The following is a 22,921-nucleotide window of genomic DNA, read 5'->3' as shown; positions in this document are numbered from 1 at the left end:
CCGGGCCATATTATGCCATATCAAGGTGGGGTTTGTAACCTCGGGGGTTGCAGGTTACTGAGAGGGGGGTTGCCAGATGCCTTCTAAAAATGAAGGAATATTTGAAATCATATCCAATTGTACATTTTAGCAACTGAAAAAAAACAGCATACAATTTGTTAAATTTAGAATAAGAATAATGGTAATTTCTTGAGATTTTGCTGAAATCAAATAAATGTTTGTAAAGATTAAAACCCTTAAGATGTAAGTCTACTCACTACTTTTCTTGAATGTGCATAGCTGTTTTCAACTGTTCTCTATCACACTTGGGTACAGTGTTCATGGTCCTTGGCAACTTTATTACGGAGGCTTAAAAGTTAAGGAACCCCGACCCTATCCTACCCTTACCCTACCGCACCCTACCCTTCCCTACCCTACCATACTCTACCCATACCCTACCATACCCTACCCTATCCTACATTACCCTACCATACCCTATCCTATCCTGCCCTACCATATTTGACCCTGCCTTAACATACCATACCATTCCAAACCATAGACAGACCAATGGATGGACTAAACAAAAGCATGATACCTCTGGCCCTGGTTGTCACCTCTGCAGAGTCAAAATAATTTTTTCTGCACTTCACCTCTTTTTGTCCATTTATTTTATCCAGTTTACTGGAATTTATTCTTATAGGCTTGTTTTGCAGTATGTAAATTATTGCAAAATCACTCTATCTTGAAATTATGTTTGTCATCGGCTGTGCTGTCATATCATATCACATATCATGCTGTGCATCATTATGTGTTTAAAAGTATTGCATCATATTGCTGTGTAACATCCTAAAATATTGCATTGTTTCATATGGTATGGTATAGTAATTTATAGCATGTTGGGATATTGTATGGTGTTGCATTGTAATGTGTTGTATCATTTCATGTCCAATGTTAATTTATCATATTGCACTGAATTGTTTCATAGAAAATATTTCATTAAGATATTGGACAGTAACGTATTGTAATCTATTATATTGTATCCTAGCTAATCTTATATTTTGGGTAACCCTCACTGACTCACCCTAGGACAGACAGTGATGCAGCAGTTCTCCAATACAGTCTTTATCCTACAAAAACCCCAGATGCAGACGGCATTGTTGGAACTATACTTCACTGTCTTGTGCATCATTTTGTGTGTGTGTGTTTTGTGTGCAACAAAGGATGTTTTGTGGAGCTGTGGGGTAATAAGAGGCTGACCTGGGCACAATGCTCCACAAAATGGTGTGATTATGACATGGCCGTGGGACCATAATGCGGGGCAGACAATGACCTATTTTAAAAACTCCCAAAAGACTGAGCAGGCTGCTGCTGAAACTCAGCCAGTCTGACCCTCTCTGTCTGTCCACGTGGTGTTTTTTTTTTTCTTCCCTTAATGTGCCATTCCCATCTATTTGTCTCATTCAACCCTCCTTTCTCTCTACCCATTATAATATCACTGAAAGTAAAAAAAGAAATACCTTTTATTTATTTTGAAACTAATTGTCATTTAAGTTTCAGCTTCTTGCACAGTCAGATTCACAATGATTTCATATTTTGCCTAGATGTTTTATAGATAGACAAAATTGTATCGAAAGACAACAAAACAAATCAAAATTAAAACTAAAGATACAAATCTCTACAAACAAGTATAGAACAAAAGGGGGAAGGGCTGTAGTGACATGAGTACAGAAATGAAAACAAAAATGCAGAGAGCCACTCAACAATCACAGACTTACTCTGGTGACCACTCAACAGTCACAGAGTTACTCTGATGACCACTTAACAGTCATAGAGTTACTCTGGTGACCACTCAGCAGTCACAGAGTTACTCTGATGACTTGTCAGCTGTTATAGAGTTACTCTGGTGACCACTCAACAGTCACAGAGTTACTCTGATGACCACTTAACAGTCATAGAGTTACTCTGGTGACCACTCAGCAGTCACAGAGTTACTCTGATGACTTGTCAGCTGTTATAGAGTTACTCTGGTGACCACTCAACAGTCACAGAGTTACTCTGGTGACCACTCAACAGTCACAGAGTTACTCTGATGACCACTTAACAGTCATAGAGTTACTCTGGTGACCACTCAGCAGTCACAGAGTAACTCAAATGACCTCTCAACAGTCATAGAGTTACTCTGGTGACCACTCAACAGTCACAGAGTTACTCTGATGACCACTCACAAGTCACATAGTTACTTTGATGACAACTCACAAGTGACAGAGTTACTCTGATGACTTGTCAGCTGTTATAGAGTTACTCTGGTGACCACTCAACAGTCACAGAGTTACTCTGATGACTACTCAACAGTCACAGAGTTACTCTGGTGACCACTCAACAGTCACAGAGTTACTCTGCTGACCACTCAACAGTCACAGAGTTACTCTGGTGACCACTCAACAGCCACTACTGTAACTTTGTCTTTTTTTGCACTTACACACCTTTTTGTCTTTATTTCACTTTATATACCTTTGATTATATTTGTCAAAATATTCATATTTTATTTTCTTCTACTGCAGCCACTTTTTTTACTCTGTATTGGTACATTTTATATTACTCTGTTTTATTTAAGCTTCATTACTTAGATATTCCATTTATTCTGGACTTGTCAGGTAAATTAGGCTAAAAATAAGAGCAATGAGATATTTTGGATAAGAATTGAGATGAATCCACTTGCTTAGATTTGCATTGTGTTTAACATTTAGCATTCTTACACAGTAAAAACACCATATTTAAGTCTGGCACCTTATTCCTTGTGTTTGTCTCCCTTTGTATCAGCCTCTGCTTATCTCCTTGCCCTTGTCTTTGTCACAACTCTTTCTTAATACGTCTGGTTTGTCTGCCCTGCAACAGCCGGCACCAAGCAGCCACTGAATCACTAAGCTATTGGTTTAATGATGCCAGCTCCTACTTTACAGGGATTTGCATGTCTGTGTCTCTAAACACCCTATCCAAAAACACACACAAACACTTGTATAAAAACATGCATGGCTATGATAGGACGGCTAGACAGACACCCATACAGATAGTACCGTGTCGGCGCTGTCCTTCCCTGTCACTGATTGCATCTGCAGACTATAATTTTCCTTGTCAGGCAGATAGCAAAGGTCAAACACACCTGCAGACATAACATGTTTGTGCCCAGCATGTCGAAGTATTAGCTGCAGAATCACACATAGACAGAGAGAGAGAGATAGTGAAGCTTCCTGTAGGCTTGTGTGAATGGTGGGACTGGTAAAAATGAGGGCAGGATCATCAAGACTAATGATATGGCTCATGTCTGAGGCCTGTGTTTTCCTGGGTGGAGAGAAGGCATTAAATAGCGGCGTGAGTGGTTGTGACTAAATGACAATGAAGGAGGCTGGAAAAAAGCAGACAACTGGAGGAAGAGGAGGAATAAATGAGGAAAAGTAGCGAGGAAGGGGAAAAAAATAGTCTCTAATGGTTTCATGCAGTCATATAAACATGTCAGGTGTTTTCTGGCTGTCTGGTTGATATATTTTTGGGGAAAAACATGTGTGAGAGAACAGAGTAGGAAGCGGTGGAGGAGGAGGAGCCAATATATTTAAATCCTGTCTGGGTTTCAAGTAGACCATGGACCTCTTAATCTCATCCACTTGACAAACATACACACAGAGCCAGGCAGACGTCTAGCTAGCCTATTTTCATGTGACCTGAATTCCCCAGTGTGGCATTTTTTTTCCTGCCAGGCTAATCTCATTAAGCTGGGCGCAAAGCTACTGAACAAACACACACAAGGCATCCCTCACTCCTACTCCTGCCTTCTTCTTCCTCCTTTTGTCTTGTCTTCATCACATTCACTTTCTCCAGCTCCTGCTCCACTCCTCTTCTCCTGCGCTTCCATTTCCGTCCCTGTCTTCATTTTTTCCTGCCTCCTACTCACTTGTCTCCCTCTTCTGTCCCTGTATTCAGTCTAATTATGGCCTGCCACGGCAGAACAGAGGCGAGCAGGGCTAGCTAGGCAGTCTAGTCGAGCCCTGAGAGCCATCTCAGCTTCTAGACGCACAATCAATTCTCATTATAGCTGAATCTCTTGCTTACCTTACCTACCTCCACACATCTATGTCCAGTAGTCTGTAGATTAATGCTTAATGGCATCCTTCTCACTGGTCTGATCCAGATTCATGGTCAAAGCTAGAACCACCATCTGGTGGTTATACTGTATGCCCCAATAAGGTATACAATAATCAGACAGTGAAAGTACAGTGGTGGGTCAAGAAGACGAGCTATGGTGGTTTTTGACCATGACCTTGCATCTCCAAAATGTTTTCAGTTAAACATTTCTGTATCTGCGATCTCGTTCAAAGTTCAAAATATGCTTTAATGGCATGAATGGTTGACACCTTTTCTGCCAATGCAGAGTACATCAAAAACAAATAATAATGATGATGACAATCACAATAATAATACTGTCGATCTCCCGCCCCATTCTTCCCTCACTCGTCTTGTTCACAAGTGAGGGACTTTTTGAATATATTTTCAAAATTGTATGATGCCTACTTTTTTGGCTCTCTTGGGTCCCACCCCTGATATTTCTGGAGCAAAGTAAAACTGACCTAATAAAAACTAAACTAAAACAATGCATTTTTGCAGAATTGAAATTAAAATTCTATAAAAACTACACTGAAATTGAAAACAAAAGTGAAAATAAAACAAAAAAAAGCCAAAACTTTTATAACCTTGTATGATACAACACAATACAATATTTTACGAAACAATACAATATGATAGAGTACAATATCATACGATAACTGCACATTAAATTTGTTGTTTTTCTGATGTGTAATGTTTACCTTGAATTTTTAGACCCTCCTTCCACTGTGTTAATTTTATTTCTAATCTGGTCTTAGGTTCGTCAAGCATAGGTGTACACATGTAAATATGTCAATAGGGTTGTTATTATTATTATTATTGATATTGCTATTATTATTGCTAATTTTGGTCTTATTGTATTCAAGTATTGTTTGCACATTTGATTTCTTACTTTTGTTAAATATTGCTAATTTCTGTCCGTCTCTTGTTGAGATGTTGTAATGACCAAATTTCCCCTGATGGGGTACCGTTAAAGTTTATCTTATCTTATGATACCATAATTTGGATGCAGTACAGTGAAAAACAGTAGGATACTATACAATGCGAGATGGCACAGTATAATATTATTATATAATATGATACGATACGGTACGATGAAGTGCAATACGATACAATATGATACCATACAACACGATACAATAGGATATGATACTATACCATATCATACAAAATAAGATGATATGGTTTATGATTTGGGCCCATGATAACAATAATATGATGTTAAAGCAATTCCAACATTAGTAACATCAGTAACATGAAACTGTGTGATGACATAATGATATCTTACCAACTGAAGAAAATAGGAGGCTAGTTAAAGGGTGAGTCCAGGCTGAGATTAAAATATTTTTTCACTAAAGTTTGGTGCATTTTCATAACATATTACAGTTCATGGTTTTACTTTTTTCTCCCTCTGTCTGACATTAAACCCATGCCATTGTCTTCTTCTCCTACTCCTTCTTCTTCTTCTTCTTCTTCTTCTTCTTCTTCTTCTTGTTAGGAGGATTTGTTGACCTGTTTTCATATCCATCAGTTTCTTACACCTTACAGGATTAGCAAAATGTGTCCCCTGAATCCAAAAAAATCCAAATGCCTTTTTCTCACCTCTAACCTGGCACCAACTCATCTGAAAGTGTCTAATAGCTTCATTTGATCGAATCAAAAGGGTGTGAAACATGACCACTTTACAGAGGCCTCCATCCCACAGGTGAAAGGCACACATGCAGAGATACCGATGCTTATTATAATATATTATAATGTATAAGGAATAACATAAAAGCACTTTTTTGCATTTACTGCATTATCAGAAATGGTCATATCACAATGATGATACAGTTGTGATAAACTGCTACACTGATCTTCCTGCCTTTTTCTACATTGTTGTTCTTTGTGTTTTTTCTGCGTATGTGTGGCTACAGCTCAAAAAAGGCCACACAGCAAGCAGAGTTATTTATAAGATAAGGACTTGTTTCTTAAGCAGGACACAGAAGAGTGAGTGTAAAATGCAGCCACATGCAGTTCTGTTACAGATGGTTCGCCCAGATTGGAGGCTGAATCTCGGCTCCCAATCAGCTTGCCGCTGCAGTCTCGCTGAGCTGCTGTGTTTTTTGAATCTGGTCTTAGCTGGTATTAGCAAATTCTTGGTCAAAACAGGTCATCATTGGAACAATGATGTTCGTCATGAAAATTAATCCTCCAGGATAAGTCTTGCAACGGAGATTTGGAGGCCAAATTTTTTTTCATACAAAATTTTTAAGGGTTTTAATGAGTCGCATGGTGCAGAGGATTTTTAATCATAAGCCCTTATTGATTTATAGATCCATACTGTACAGATTAAACTGGCTTTCTCAGCACTTTATTCTAATGGATTTTACAGAAATTAATACTTCATTGAGAATTCACTTTCTTTCATTTGGTTCCTGAAATAAAGCAGGATATTACTCCTCAGACAGCTGCTGATGAGTGCTGTCAAAGATGGGACCTCCTGTAAATCTAAGTGATTAAAGTTCGGGACTAACTGGCTGAGCTGTCTGAACTTTAATAAAGTTTCTTTCCTTCTTACCCCCTTTCACAACCTTGCAATAACCATACATAATGTAGTTATGCAGTTTTCCTTGTCTTTATGTTGCTGACTTATCTTGCACATATCTCAGACTTTCATGAGTCTTAGGCGTTTTTGAACAAGTACTACATAAGTATAAACATAACCAAGTCAACATGTATAAGGCTGTTTTATCATGTAAATTAATGCTCACACACTGCAGGGAAGTTTTATTTGTCATAAGAATTTTTCCTACAGTCAGGCCTTCATGGAAATATGCAAGGGCGTTTTTACACGTCGACAAAACTTCTAAAAATTTCCAGAATATTTCGAGGGTGAGCTGCTTGTGTGAATGCAAACCCCAACTTTTCCCAGAATTTTCCTGCCGATCGCAGCCAGAATTTCTGCATGCAGTTGGGTTGAGCTGATGAGAGAATGAAGCAGGAAATACTTGAAGAGGAAACTAGCAGGTGGGGGTGATGGCAATCATGTCACACTACCCATGTGTTATGGTGCAATCTTTCCTCTATTAAGAGAAAAGCTGCCATTATAGTGTCAGTAGTTTTGTCCACTCTTATTTAGGTCCTTATTGTCTGCCTTTTACAGGGGTCTTCCAAGTGGCAACTAACCTGGTAGGCCATATTGACAGTGTCATACCTCCATTGCATAGGATATACTTCACATCCACTTGAGAAACCACCCGTACAAAGCGTTTAGGAAGGTTAGGACTTCTCAGAACATTCTGTCCATCACTTTCGTATTGGCTTCCAGTACAACTAAATCCTCCCTAGAGCTACCGCCTATTCCCCTCAAATAATTGGTCAGGTCTGTTCTCAATCAGTTCAGACTTTGCAAGATGGATCTGCCTGATGACAGACACAGAATCTGGCAAATCCATATGCTTTACATGATTGGGGGCAGTTTGGACTGGAAGGATGTGATGGAACAAATAGATGGAGAGAGTGTCTTCTACACAGAAAACATCATGGACTTTTTGCCACATATTTTCACCAGGAGCTCATCCGCAGCCCACTGATAATGGCTTCATGATGCATTTTAGGGTCCCTACCCACCAGTTGAGTACCAAGGTTCTAAAGCTAGATTTAGATGGCTTTTCAGTGTGTTGACTGCCATGGATGGGACTCAGAAGCCCCCTTTGGTAACCAAATGGCTCATGTCGCTTGGGCTTCGTCCGTTATTTTCTACAAGCGAGAGGGCCCTAGACATTCTTGTTACTCTTATGTCAGTATTAAAATGGTAGATGGTTTGACAAATTCCAAGTTTCATACCCTGTTTCTCTTGGATCAAAAGCCCATAAGTTGGTATTTTCCCATTATTTTTCGTTGTATTTTGGGGTTTATATGAATAGATACAACTATAACACATAACTGAAGGTAGTATATTGATAATTTTGGCTTTTTACAGGTGAATGTACAGAAAATTCAATGATGTGTTTGGGGTGCAAATGCCAGCTTTGACATCAAAGTTTTTTACTCAAAGAGTCCTGCAAAGTAGATTTGTCTTAAGCCTTGAAAGAAAAGCTTTAAGGTTGTTTATGCCGTGTGTTTACTTAAAAAATTAGCAGTACGTACTGTACATTGTTGTCAGAATAATTCTCAGGCATGCAGATTGCCAGTGTGACTCGGTCATGCTATTGCTGCTAATCATACAGACGCAGGATCAGCACTGAAAGCAGTTACAGAATCTTTTGTCGTGTGTGTTACAGTGTTGGTCTTTCTGCTGTTGGACTTATTTCATTAGTACACCATCGCATTAAGCTAAGCTGCTTTCAATGTTCTTGACTCCTGCGTTCTCTTAGTCTGCATTTTTGTCTCAGCTCCATCTTAGCTGTTGTTGATGATTTCTCTCAGATCTGCCTAACATAGATATGCTGTTATTAGATTGGAATCAAAGCACATTTCCAAAAAACCCTAAATTAACGAGGAAAATACGAGACAGTCATGAAACATCTTTATTTTTTTAGTAGCTATAAAACACAAAGTCGTGCCTGAAGTCTATTTTAATAGCAGTGTTTTTCTTTGAGAGCAATAATGGCACTATTCAGTGTTTTTTTATTTTTAGATTAGTCTGGAAACTGAAGGCATCATTGGGAGATCTTATCTATTATAACATCAGGCTATGCCAAACAGCAGGAAATCACACATCTCTTTAACCGTTTTCTCTGATTCATTGTTGCCCTGTTTTTATCTCTCGTTAAGTTTTAAGATTCATTTTCCCACACTCAGGCTTTCCTTTCTGTGCCACCATGAAACATGCCATATGGGCTGTTATCTTGTCATGGTGGCGTCTGTCTGTCCATCCTTCCGTCTGTCTCGTTGTGTGCACACATTGTTGTAAGCACAGTAAGTCAAAAACAATGCTTGATAGAATCTCAGCTCTTAAACTGCAAGTTCCCTGAATAAAGTAGATGGTGTGATTAGATTTAAAAATACCTCACTGCTTAGTTAGATTCTTAGAACTACCAAATTCTCCTCTGAAGTGCAGACAAAAGGCTGCAAGTTTACTGGTTTGAAGGCTAGAACTTGTAGTACAAATGTTAAAGGTTAAGTGTTAATAACAAAATAAAATGTCATCAAAACTGAACTTTTTGAGCTCCCCAAAACATTGATCAAGATTTAAACCAACAGACTGAGTGCTGAAAATAATCCCCAAACAGGAAGTTAAAAGGAATTATTGTTAAAAGGCCCTAAATTATTACATGAAACAATACAATATGTGCTGTGTTACAGTATGACGCGATAGGATATGATACCATGCGAAACGTGATGCGATATGATACAGTGTGTCCCGATAAAATACGATGCGGAAAAAAATAATCAGTCCTTCAAAACATGCCGACTCCACAGAGCTGGCTGCATTCTCAAGAATGTCACCCACCCTTTCAACCACCTTTTTACTTGTTTGGCATGTGGACGATGTTTGCGGGCTCTAAAAACTCACACATCAAGGTTTAGAAACAGTTTCCACCCCAGAGCCGTTATCAAACTGAACTCCACAAGAACAAAGCCAGAAACACGACCGCCAAATCCCAAAGAAGACTGTGACAATTACTGGACTCACATCTGTGAGCATGTGTGTGCATAACATTCATGAGGTTTTGTATTTCTATTATGTCATCTTTACATTATGATATGATACAAGGTACATTCTGATTATTTTCAAGGTGCAATCTTATCATCTTGTGTGATACGGCTGTTGCAATATGACTAAAAACCATGTAGAATTTTTCTGTTTCTATGTAATACTGTCTTTTTTTTTACAATCTAGACTGTGTTGAATGCACAAAACTTTTTATAATTGTTTCTAGCTCTATCTATGACTCGTTTTTGTATGTTCTCCTTGTTTTTAAGAGTAGAATGGCAAATTTTGTTTTACAATGAGCAATGACAATAAAGGCTTTAAATGTGATATACAGTACAATATGATTCAACACAATTTGATAGGATTGGATTACATCTGATACGATACGATATAGGAACCAATGCATTATAACATAAGTGCACTAATGCACTGTAAGACATTATAAGTCATTATACACTGAAATTATAATTAGTTATGATTACTGTTATAAGGTATCATAGATGGTCATGAGTGCTAATAATGAGTTACCTCCGACCACCTCTAACCGCTAACTGCGGTTAGAGGTGGTCGTCTCAAAACCAGAAGGTCGGGGGTTTGATCCCCAGCTTCTTTAACCTCACATTGCTCCCAAATACTAACATGTAATGTGTAATGGATGCCTATAATTGTGTTATATATATGCAGGTTAAACACTGTTATGTCTGTCTGTCATCATTGTCCATCTTATGCTGGTATCTCATGTATTTGTGTGAAGTATTTTGCATTTCAATTGAAGGACAACATATCTAAGCTGAAATAGCTTGTAGCACTTTCGGGCCTCTGACTGCATCAAATTCTTCCAATTGTTTGCTAGAAGAACTTCAGATTTCTTGCCAAGGTGCACCCAAGGGATATAGGGAACACTGGCAATCACTGCAGGTGTTTTCACTCTAAATACCTTTCTTGGGAAGTTTAAGATTAGGTTAAGAAATAGCTCAATTTGGCTTTAATGGTGGACAACATGTTTGAAGCACGTAAACATTCTTAAAGATCCAAAATCTCTGTAATTGTAGCGTTTTAACTTCCACTGAAGACCCACCTTCCATTCTTGAATAGATCTGGTGATTGGTTGGTTTATCAGTCTCTGTTTGGAGCAAGGCTACATATTTTCCCCTGGTTCACAGGTGTTTTATGAAGTTTTGCCATCAGGCTGCTGTTCCTAGCTTTATATTTACTGTGGCAACATACAGGTGGTATCAAACTTCTCATTTAACTCTCTGACAGGAAAGTGAATTGTCCAGAGATTTTTACCCAGCCTGCTTTGTGAGAGAACTTTGCAAGTAACGCATCATGTCAGCCACCCACTCAACCCTCTTCCACCTCCGCTCCATCGTTCCCACATCCCTCTCTTCCCGTGCCGTCACCTGTCGCCAGCGACAGTTGGTGTCGCCCCCAGAGGAAACACACTGTGACATGACCGGATCTGTGGCTTACTAGGTCACCTATCTGTCCCCCACGAAGACCTTGGCTCGACAACTTTGCGACATCTTTCATTCCTCCTCCTTCCTCCCCATCATCACCCCTGCTGTGTCTCTCCAGCCCTCTGTTCCCCCCCGCTGATCAAACTATCAGGAGGCAATCATTAAAAAAAAACACCATTATGAGTGAAAGCAGTGTAGTGGGGAAACCAATTAACCTTTACATCTTCCCTCTCCCCCAGGCCCAGGACCTGAATGTGATCGAGGAGGTGATCCGCATGATGTTGGAGATCATCAACTCCTGCTTGTGCAACTCTCTCCACCACAATCCCAACCTGGTGTACGCGCTTCTCTATAAGAGGGAGCTGTTTGAGCAGTTCAGGACGCACCCATCCTTCCAGGACATCATGCAGAACCTGGACACGGTCAGTTAAACTAACCCCCTTCAAACTTTAAAACAAAAAGAAATAAAACCTGCCCCCAAATTTCCAATGCACCCAGTTGTTTGTATGCAAACATCTGTATCTACATGTACACTCATTTACATTAGGAATACACAATTACATTCAAATCCTTTTGACCTGAACCCTCTACTTTGTTTCGCTTTTGACATTATTTATTTGGCTTTAGACCTGATAGACAACCAGATATCAAAATAAAAGTTTTTCAATTCTAGTTGTGGCATCAGAGTTTTCTAGTATGATGCCAAAAATAAGATATAGGGCATGGCTAAGTATACCAGTCAATGAGCGGCCAATAATACATCCAATATGCTCATAAAATAAACAGATTTAAGGTCAACTCTACATTAAAATATGGCAGTATGGTGTAAAAGCATGGGCAGTTTTTGATACTAGTACCTTTTTGGTTGTTTCCCAAAGTTTCAGGCAAGGACAAATGGTGCTCCTCATTCTAAGTAATGTCAACACTCTTAATCATAATGTATTTAAAGCCTCATTAACCCTGATTTTCATTTAAAAAAAAGAGCAAATGATGAAAAGAAACCATGATGCGGGGTGCGGGTGTAAGAAAAGGATGCCCATGCTCATGTTACTGAACAGCAGGGAGCAACTGAATTGGTCATTATGGACTTAAAAGGTGTAGTGATGTAAAGCGTAGCTTGATCATCAAGCTCAATGTCCCTCTTTAGCTCTGTTGACTATCAAGGGAGTTTTAAGAGCTGCACCTGCAGTATACACAAAAAAAAGTAATCAATACAGAGATGCCTCTGAATGTCATGATTTTCTAACTTTTTAGCCATATTAAACTAATCTTTTTAAATAAATTAGTTATAACAGGGTTGCTGCAAATCCCTACAAAGTCTTAAAAAGTCTTGTATTTGACTTTTTGAAATTTAAGGCCACTGTATGTAAGGTTAGCTTGAGATAGTCTTTATTTTTTTTAGGTGTTAAAGCAGTAAACAGACCTCAATGTGATTTGTTTTTTGTATGAAACTACTCATTTTGAAATGAACATGAGAGAAACAACAAATCCAAGCTCACTAGAATGTGACCTTTAGGAAGTAAATACCAATCTTCTTTAATCAGTTACCTCTGATTTCTAACTAAATTTCCACCACAAATCGTTTCATAAATATTCACCAAAATGCAGGAAATTCAGTGCTGGAATCTCAAAATTTCCTGGGGATGACCCCCAGACCCCCCTCTTATAATATATTAATCACTGTGATTAAATAAACCTTGTTCTATTATGAAGCACTAGTCCCAGTCTTTAAACCTTACGTTGCCTGCTCAAAAATGTGAACAGCCTACTCTTATTTTGACAGGTCTTCCCTGAAGAGATTGTTGTTCTCACTCTGAGTAATTAGAATCTTTGCAGCACACATGCTAAAACACTTTATGAATAATATCGCTCACAGTTTATTGCTAGAATTTAGGCTTCAAACATCCCAGAAATAATCGAAGTTGGGCGTTTATGACCTAGAAACTTCTTTTTCCTGTACCATTTGACTTTTCATTAACAGAACATTAAATCAGAAAATTCAGTCCTGGTACAGTGGGTCGATGTAAGAAATCTCACATGCCTTTCATTTTCTTCGTGCAGAAAGTGGGATTATTTTTTCTCAGATAAGGTTTTAAAAAGATCCTAAAAGTCCTAAATTCGATTTTTAAAAGTGTGAAGCAACCCTGTATTATTCCATATAGATCAGGTGGTATTTTAAAACAAGCAGAATTAAATTAACAGTGGATAATGTGTTTTCGTAAAATAATCACAACCATCATCTGACAAAGCTGGTGAGTATCTGACCAAATTGACAATGGGGGTAGAAATTAATGTCTTAAACGAGCTTTTTGACCCAAATAAATATCTTAATTGACTGTAGATAAAGAAAAATAATGAAAATGAGAGGTGAAACCAAGCTCTCTGCATACTATTTTTAGGGTATTGGGGCAAAGGTGATTTTTCTTGGGTGTCGGGGTGGACTGAGGATGGTTAGGATGGCCTGTATGAATGACTGGATGTACATAAGAAGTCATACAAGTAAATGATGAAACCGCAGTGAGCTTTCCTTTACAAAATAGGTCAAATCTTTTTACCTCATGCACCAAATAACAGAAAGTAGTATCAACAAGCAGTGGAATTGATGAGAAATATCTGTATGGATAAATTTTAAACAATGCCTATAGCCCCAGTGGTGCTAGCTGAGTGTCTTATATTAGTCAAAGCTAGCTAACTATGGAGAATTCGTGTTTTCCAACTTCAATATACATGGTTTTAATGGCACTAGTTTCTTAGGGGCTCTCATTATCGGCCTATATTCAAGTCACGAAACCAGACTCATATTGTAAGAAATATTGGCGGAAAATCTCTGTTGAAAACTGCAAGCAGAAGGTTGAACCTGGTAAATATTCCATGGATCAAGGTTGAACAGATTTTCTCTCAATGTCCTTCTCGTCTGCAGGGAAAGTTTTTTTAAAAAGGCCCAGCAGTCCTGAAACATATGTGAACTGCATGCGTAACACAGTGTGCAGTCAGACTGTACGGCACACTGAGATCCCTGTGAGCTTAAGCAGTATTGATGAATTAATCAGTCCCCTTGTGTCAAGAGACTCCATGTCAAATATTCATTGAGAGTGTTTGTTGTACGAGAGAGGAAGGAGGAGAGCGCGAGAAAGCTGTCATTCATGCCTGTATTAGTCATATAGAGGAGGAAGGGAAGCTTTGGTGTGCATGAGTACGTATGGGTTGAAGGATGGGGGGTTGCTGCATACATTGCCATGGGCTTTGCTGTTATCCATAAGTATGAGGAGAGCATGCTATCTAGAATCCCTCAGTTAAGTCAGTCTCCCTGAGGCGATTCTCCGAAGCCTTCCCTGCGCTTGCAAATCCATGTGTGTGAGCATGAGATTCAGGATGAGGGGCTGCTTTGCTCCTCTAAATTAACCCCATATGGGAGGCCTTCAGAGTTAATGAAGAGATTAGTATTAGATAGATGCACATACACACATGCACAGCGCTCACACTGGATGTGGCGTGTTTGAATTCTCTAAAGCAACCCCCAAAAGTGAAAGAAAACATTCCTTGTAGGTGTTTTTAATGTTAGTTTGACAAACAAGGTATTTAAAGAATCAGTATTACTGAGTTTTAATTAACAAATATCAAACGTCTCAGCGGGGTCCAGCCCAGCACAGCAGTGGAAACGCCGTTTCCTTGATCTCTTGTTTGGGCTTTAAACCCAGAAGGCATCAGATAATTTGAACTCGAGTGTAGTGCTCATTTAAAGTGGGATGAAACATGCTCAGACCCTATGGAGGATTTGTAATCTGAAATACTCTATGTATGTACGGTATGTTGTGAGTCTGTAGCCTGAAGCAATATCGGCCAAGCCCATGTATGTAGCATGTTGAATTTGTGCAGCCACACAATCTTTGAAAGCATGCAGTTTTAAAACCATTTCATCAACTTTACTTCACTTATTAGCAAAATTCAGAACTACTGCTGTTACATAATTGCCATATGATCCTGTGTCCTGTTTTGTAAAGGCACATTTCAGTGCAGATACTGTTGCTACGACAACCCATGAATACGTTGATGAAAAAGCAGCAAAATTTAGTTTCAATTCAAGCAGATCAAAACAAGCTATTCTTGATTTGCTTTTTAACCTCACATCAAGTTGACAGAATGTAACGTTGTTAACAGGGTGGAACATCCACCAGTGTTTTTGTTTACAGACTGAAGACATCTATATGAAGCACGATGCCACTTTCTTCTAACTTAGAACTACACATTGCACCCGGTGTCATCATATAGGGTGTGGCTGCTGCAATATCAATGTGACGGCTCCAAAGAGTGGGATTAGAAGAGTCAAAGAGCTTCATGACAGAACACGGAGATGAAGCCTCAGTGAGATCAAGATGACACGATATAGTGCGATTTCAGAGGAAGAGAGTGTAATGGCGAAAGATTTAGGCCAGAGCCCAATATTGACATTTCAACAAGATTAAGATAGGAAAGATCCTAAAGTTAAATTTTCTCATTTTTGAGGCAAACAGCTACTACACATTTATCTGTCAATCAGTTCAACCACACTCTTAAATCTGCAACTTTCAGAATAATTCCTTGCCTTAATGTGGTAAAAACAGATGGGTTTTTTTAATATAACCTTAATTGAGACTAGGTATGCGTACCACAATCCTGTACCAACGTGGCAGGGGTGCCAACACGTCTGATACCTACTGAACTGAATCAAAATAAAGATTTTGATGCTGCACCACACCACTACAATGTAACCCCACATCAGTCCACATGAAAGGCACAAAATGCCTTGTATTTAACATAATTCATAAAGGCCTACACTTGTTTTAGTTTAGCAAAGCGGGAGCGTCTTTCATTCATTTGCTGCAGAGTAATGACCCTTTAGTGTTTTCATTGATTCACGTGAGCGCACTTCAGCAAACTGCTCTTATAGTGCAAAAATAGTATTATTAGTGCTGATCATTTTGATTCTGTTTAAGAGAAATCTCTCTCTCTCTCTGATGATTTGCATGGATTGTTATTTGTTTTAAGTCATAGCAGGGGGAGGCAGAGATCATCAATAAGCTTGGCAAAACCATGTAATATAAACCACTGTTTCCCAGCCATTTTTCCCTGGAGCCCCCCCGACATTTACCTAAGAATAACAGAGCCCCCCAGGACCCAAGAGAGAAGAAAAAGTGACACACTGCCACCAAAAATCAACATAGGTTTTAATTGTTTCACTGATGAAACCCTAAAAATGGCCTATGCATGCTTTTCTTGTCAAAAGATATTTGTATTAACTACTTAATAACTGCTTTATTGTGCTTTTAGTCAATATTTGCTAATCTATTTTTTGGCAGCTTCAGACCAGACAAAGCCTCGCACCCCCCCTAAGATCTTTGGCACCCTCTCTGGGGGTCCCGAGCCCCAGGTTGGAAACCAATGATTTAAACAGTTAGACAATGCAGGAACTTTAAGCACATCCTCTTGTCCTTCATAAGTTTGTTTGTGGTATTTGTCAGTCTCAGTATTAGTTTTAACGGTATGAAGGCAGAGAGAGACGCATGCAGCAGCATCGCTGTGGATCCAATTGATGAAGGAGAGATAAAAAGTTGTCTCACTTTTACCTGGGTTAAAGTTGAGTCCTTTCCTTCTATAGGTGGGAGAAAAAATCTATTTTTAGATGTATCGTGATTTGCAGGCAGAAGACTCTGAAATCGATTATTTAAATATTTGATACTGTGGAATAGTCGGAACCAAAAGGTGGAACTCTGACATGCAGAGCGTAACAGCGAGGTTTAGATTACCAGTTGTTCATCTGTGACAAAGGACATTATTATGTTTGTTATTTCAGATATGTTACAATAAAAAGGTGCTGCTGCCTTTGGTTCAGTGCAATTGTAACTTTCCATTTCACACACATCTCCCATTAGAGGATAGTGGACATCTTATTTATCCCTTTTATTCTAAATACTAATATAAAGTTTTTATTATGTAGGACACAGTGACAACAACAGTAGTAAAAAAAGTGCATCAGTAATCGATTGAGAATCGAATCATAGCCCAATGAATTGTTATTTAATCAAATTGTGAAGTGCCTAAAGATTCCCACCTCTGTTTCCTTCTCCGCTATTGCTGTTGTTTGCCCTCTGTATCCCAGCAACAGTCTTCTGTGTTGTGATTGCTAACCTGACACAGGTATAAGGTGTGTTCTCTAGTTTCAGAGCAGGGGTGAGTCTAGACTTTTTGGTTTGGGGGCCCAGGCCCTGATTTGTGCAGGGGGAGGATTAAGTTTGTGTGCACAAAAACTTCATGTAAATGATTAACTTTACGACTTAATTTACTTAAAAATACTAAAATAAAACAGATCATAATAGTATTAACAAAAGAGTAGTTAAAATTTTGAAGTGACATTTGCAAGTTCTAGTAGGACTAACACATTAAAAAGACTCTTAGAAAATAAGTCAATGAAAAATATTATTGTAGAGTAGAGGGTGGAGTTGTTAGTCTAAAGTACAGTTTATCAGAGTTGGGTAAGGTTTTATTAATTAGTCGTATGGATTTGTACAAAGTGGATTTTATTATAGCAAATGCCTTTGCAGTTATGAAAGTATTTTTGATGACCATTATCATTTTTTTCCCTCTTACAAGTATAGATTCAGGCACCAGTACCGTTTTAAAAGTATCAATATAGCACCACTATCAGAAAAACCCAAATGATACCCAACTTTCAATTGAGACTTAAACCTTTCTTTTGTTGCACCAAGCTGAATACATGTTGTCTTTTTCTGTCTAAATGGGCTTTTAATATGGGTGTTAAAGGGAGATTCCTTGGCTTTTTCAGGCAGCAAAAGCTGACACTTGATACTGCAGTGTTTTGCTCCTCTGAATTGGCTTCATCTTTCCACACTGGAGGTCACTCCCTACTTTGGACAGAGCTAACTGTCTTAGCCTTTATGCTAATCTTAGCTAGTATACTTTTAATTGTATGTGACAGAAATGAGAAATGTAACTCTGAAGGAAAGTTATTTGACATGCTTCAACAAATGTTGAATTGAAGTTTTCTCTAGTCATCTTTAAACTGTCATGATAATTTATATTTGTTACAAGTGTTTGAGTCTCATTGTGATTGGTTGTTTCCTCTTGTGTGACCTCCAGGTGATCGGATTCTTCAGTCAGCGTCTGGAGCAGGCTGGAAGTGACCTTTCAGTGGAGAGGGTGCAGGAGGTCATCATGAAAGGAGCCCAGGCCTTGCCCAAAGACAGACTGAAGGTAAATCTCAAACACACAGTGTCTGACACAAACATAGTAGTAAAACAGATGGACTGGGGGAGCATTGAGACAAGAAAGACTGAAACATGAGACTGGTCGAAGGGAAAAACAAGTGGTACACATTGGACATGATGGTGCCTGTGTAGTGGGAACAATTTGTTGTGAAAGACGGTGGATTGGTGCTCCTTTTTGTGGGGAAAAGGGTATTAGTTTGTCCGGACAGGTGGGAGACGGAGCAGTATGGGATATGGGCCTGAGCGAGGAAAAGATGGAAAGAGCCACAGGGACACAAGACAAAAGGCTAAAGCCCAGTTCTCATTAGCATTAACGCCCATCTTCATTCCATCTCTGCTAGCCTGCTCCATACGAACATGTAATGACATTTCAAGGAGATGGGATGGGGGACTAGGGGGCACTTTGTCATGGGCACATAAGATCTCGGGGAGGGGGTGGGACATAAATCTGCCACCGTGCCTCGTTACCCAACACTCCCAACACTCCTGGCGGGTTCGCTAACCCCCGCCCTTACCGGTGCTCCTCCATTAATCAGCAAGGAAATATGTAACCGGCGGTCTCCCCACTCTACTCCTCACCAGCACAGAAGCTCTTAATTGCATGTTTCATCATGTGTTTCATGTTCTATACTTGGCGGCTGGCTGCAAGGCATTCGTCCCGCTTGCAGACGTGGAAGAGGGATGGTGCGTAGCCAGGAGTCCATGTGTTCTCTCTCCCTGTCTCGCTCTCGGTCGGCACCTTGGAGCGTTAATGTAGCCATCGACCATAGAGCTGTAGAATTACACAGAGGCATGTGGATAACCCTGCTGTGTCCTTCAGCGGGGGGGGGCTGAACCTGTAGCACGCGTCTGGTAGTTGGTTCATGTGTGCATGTGCTGAATGTTTCATCATGTAAGTCCCTGTATGTTTGCTGATTATCATTCAAGTTAAGTCCATGTGCAGTTAAGCTGGATATCTAAAGACTAGTCCAAAGATAGCTGAACTATAGCCTCTTTAACATGCACTCCTGAAAATATCAAGGAAATTTAACTCCAGCTCTCCCCTGATAGTTTCTTTAGCTCTCTATTCACACGTCTTCGTCACAGCGGGAGACGTCTCAGACTTAATTCCAACCATTTTTAGCCTGCCAAAATGTTATAACATCATGTCTGAAGCACATTGAAGTTTTATAATTATGATGATTTGAACATTTTAGCTTTGAAAGCGTGATGGAAATGATAATTACAGCAGGATGTCTCCATAGTCATTTTGCAGTGGCGTGTGACATCCCGTCTACGCAAAGACATAATTTCAGCTCATTTTATTCATACAAAAACATTTAAACAGCACTTTATGGGCTCTATGATGTCCTCATAAAGTTCATCATGAAGTATCATAAAGAAAGCAGTTTAAACATCCTCCACAGAAGAGGAAAAAAGACTGACTATGATGCACTGCTTACATATTTTGTCATTTCATCCACTATGAATATGAGATGCCTTTTGAAAATCATGCTCGATGAATGTGTCATGAAAACTTTGACTTTTGAACCATCTTTGAATGTCTTTTCAGCCATAGCCATGGGCGTCTTCTAAACGTCTTTTCAGTAGAGAAATGCTCAGTAGGAGGATGAGGGTCGGAGTGTGATTTTAAAGGATGCTGCAGACATCACATGGCACTGAGACAGTGCCAGTGAAAGGCAAGATGCATGTGCCTTAATGTAATGTAAAAGGCACGGAGACGAAATGGTTGTGTGAAGTTGCTTCCCATCTGATCTGATACTGGAGATAGTAAGAGCGACAGAATTAGGAAGAAATGGTGGTAATGGGCAAAGTCATACAAAAGCAAAACTTCATTACGGTGCTGCTATAGCATCACAATGTACAGCTGAATCCAGAAGTTTACATACACTGTAGAATAAAAGAAATAGAACCTTTTTTCCCACACATTCTGACAATAAATAAGGCTAAACTTTACCTTTGTTAGGTCAGTTATGTTTACCAAAATTATTTCTATTTCTATACTTCGACTTTAAACAATTTTTGAAAACAAAAACCTTAAAAGACCTTAATTTCTGGAGACATGTCCTGTGTTCCGATGAAACTGAAATTGAACCATTTGGCCATCATGACCAGGGAGAAGCTTGCAAGCCTGAGAACACCATCCTAACTGTGAAGTACTGGAGTGGCAGAATCATGTTGTGGGGGTGTTTTGCTGCAGGAGGGACAGGTGCACTTCACAAAATACATCACATCATGAGGAAAGAACAATATGTAGAAATATTGAAGCAACATCTCCAGACATCAACTGGGATGTTACAGCTTCAGTGCTAATCAGTATTCCAAATGCACAATGGCCCTAAGACTACTGCCAAAATAAGTTACAAAGTGGCTTTAGGACAACAAAGTCACGGTTTTGGAGTGGCCATCACAAAGCCCTGATCTCATTCCTTTAGAAATTTGTGGGCCAAGCTGAAGAGGTGTTTGTGAGCAAGGCGGCCTACAGACCTGACTCAGTTGTACCAGTTCTGTCAGGAGGAATGGGTCAAAATCCCAGTAAACGCTTGTGCAAAGCTTGTGGAAGGATACCCAAAACATCTGACCCAAGTCACACAGTTGAAAGGCAATGCCACCAAATGCTAAGGAAATTTATGTAAACTTTTGACTTTAAAGAAAGTAATACAAAATTATCTGTGTCATTATTCTAGCATTTAGCAAATAGAAATCATTTTGGTAATCCTAACTGACCTAAAACAGAAAAAGTTTAGTCTGATTTCATGTCAGACAGTGAGAAAAAAGGTTATGTGTCTTTTTTATACAGAATATGTCAACTTCCTGTTTCAGCTGTATACTGGGGTGGAGTGTGATAATTACAGCATCGACAAGATGGCAATGCAGCAAGAGTCTAATGCTTTAATGACAGTTTCTGCCTTAATAGCAATCCTGCAAACCTCAATCCAAAAATTTTGGGACACTTTGTAAAATATGAATAAAACAGAATACAGTCATTCACAACTCCTGTTCAGTCTATATTCAGTCAAATGCAGCACAAAGACAAGATATTTAATGTTCAAACTGAGAAACTTTGTTGTAGTTTTTGAAAATTTGTATGTAGTCTAAATTTGATGCTGGCAACTCGTTCCAAAAAAGTTGGGACAAGAGCAAGAAAAGACTGGGGAAATTGTGGAATGCTCAAATACACCTGGAACTCTGCGTGGGAGTAGAAAAGAACATACTGAAAAAGTGTGAAGCAGCTTTGTTGAGTGCATGAAGATCCAACCAGTTTTGCACTGGTCACAAATGCATCATCATCACCGCCTGCTGAAAAAAAAGTCCATGAGCGTTCAAACATTCAGCTCATCTGAAGAATTCTAGATTTTTTCAGGAGTTTTGTGCACATGTGGAATGAGCTTATGTCTCCTAGATGGTCCCACTGGGGACGGGCCTGGTACACAGCAGGTCTGCATCCCACTCTACTTTTGAAAACCAAAGGTGATAAAAGCAGCCTAAATACTATGATCAGAATTTTATGGAGGGGAGTTCTTTAACATATGATGGTGTCTGACCATAAAGAGTGAAGCCAAAATATAGAAACACGAGAAAAATACATTCTCTTTTTCTCATTCTTGTAGCCGTGTATGTAAGCCCATAAGTGTGCAGCCAAGCAAGCCAGTCTTTGTTTCAGAGCAGCAGTATTGTTAAGTCCCACAGTGACTCTCCACCATCAGAGTGCTCTCCAGCTCCACTGGGTGACGTGAAGCAAAGAGAAATTCCGAGCTATGTCTCCTCGGGGAGAAGTCCCCACCGATTGATGGTGCAATCACTCAAACAAACAGCTGTCCCTCCACCGATGGCTTCCCCTCTTCTTATGAGCTCATTCTGCCGCTCAGGTCCCAATGCAGAAATCCATAGGCTGGATTAATGTTGTGTGGAATCATCAATAAGTTGGTAATTACTCAGTAAGAGCTCCTGGAAGGGGTTATTGGTGTCTCAATCAGTCAGGAGTGCGCAGGAAGAGAGTGGACATGGAAGAGATGTTAGTTCCTCTCCAAATAAACAACACACAATTTGAGTTAGAGTATGTCAATCTCAAAATGAATACTTCTGTGGCTGCAGAATCAGTTATAATGTGAGCTCACATTTACTTCTCTTATTTAAGTGAATCCACTCTGGACCTGCTGCTTTTCTCCTAGATTTCGTACAGTTGTTGTAGTTTTTCTCTTTCCGATGTCAGGCAAAGACACAAGCATGAAATATTGATTTAACCGCTGCACAGTAAAATAACCTACATATTTACCAACAATCTGCTGTGCTGCTGTGATAAAGTCACACAGGTTAATGGCAACAGCTGTGTTGTGTTTTCAGCTGTGTTAACATGTAAAATGATCAATCACAAAGAAAGTTCAGGGTGACAGAAAGTCCTTCTAAACTTCCATCAAACAGCA

General features: G+C 39.4%; 1 protein-coding gene across 2 annotated transcripts in view; it reads left to right on the top strand.

Moving 5' to 3' along the window:
* The window catches only part of dym (dymeclin), a 103,159-nt gene that overhangs the window by 61,618 nt on the left and 18,620 nt on the right, over window positions 1-22,921 (top strand). For both annotated transcript variants that reach the window (XM_041810924.1, XM_041810925.1), the window contains 2 exons: window positions 11,475-11,657; window positions 18,370-18,483. In XM_041810924.1, the coding sequence (XP_041666858.1) occupies window positions 11,475-11,657; window positions 18,370-18,483 (297 nt within the window). The remainder of the gene's footprint in view (window positions 1-11,474; window positions 11,658-18,369; window positions 18,484-22,921) is intronic.

The sequence above is a fragment of the Cheilinus undulatus genome, linkage group 17 (genome assembly GCF_018320785.1).
Source record: "Cheilinus undulatus linkage group 17, ASM1832078v1, whole genome shotgun sequence".
Lineage (NCBI taxonomy): Eukaryota > Metazoa > Chordata > Actinopteri > Labriformes > Labridae > Cheilinus > Cheilinus undulatus.
This window is presented reverse-complemented; position numbering and strand designations above follow the sequence as displayed.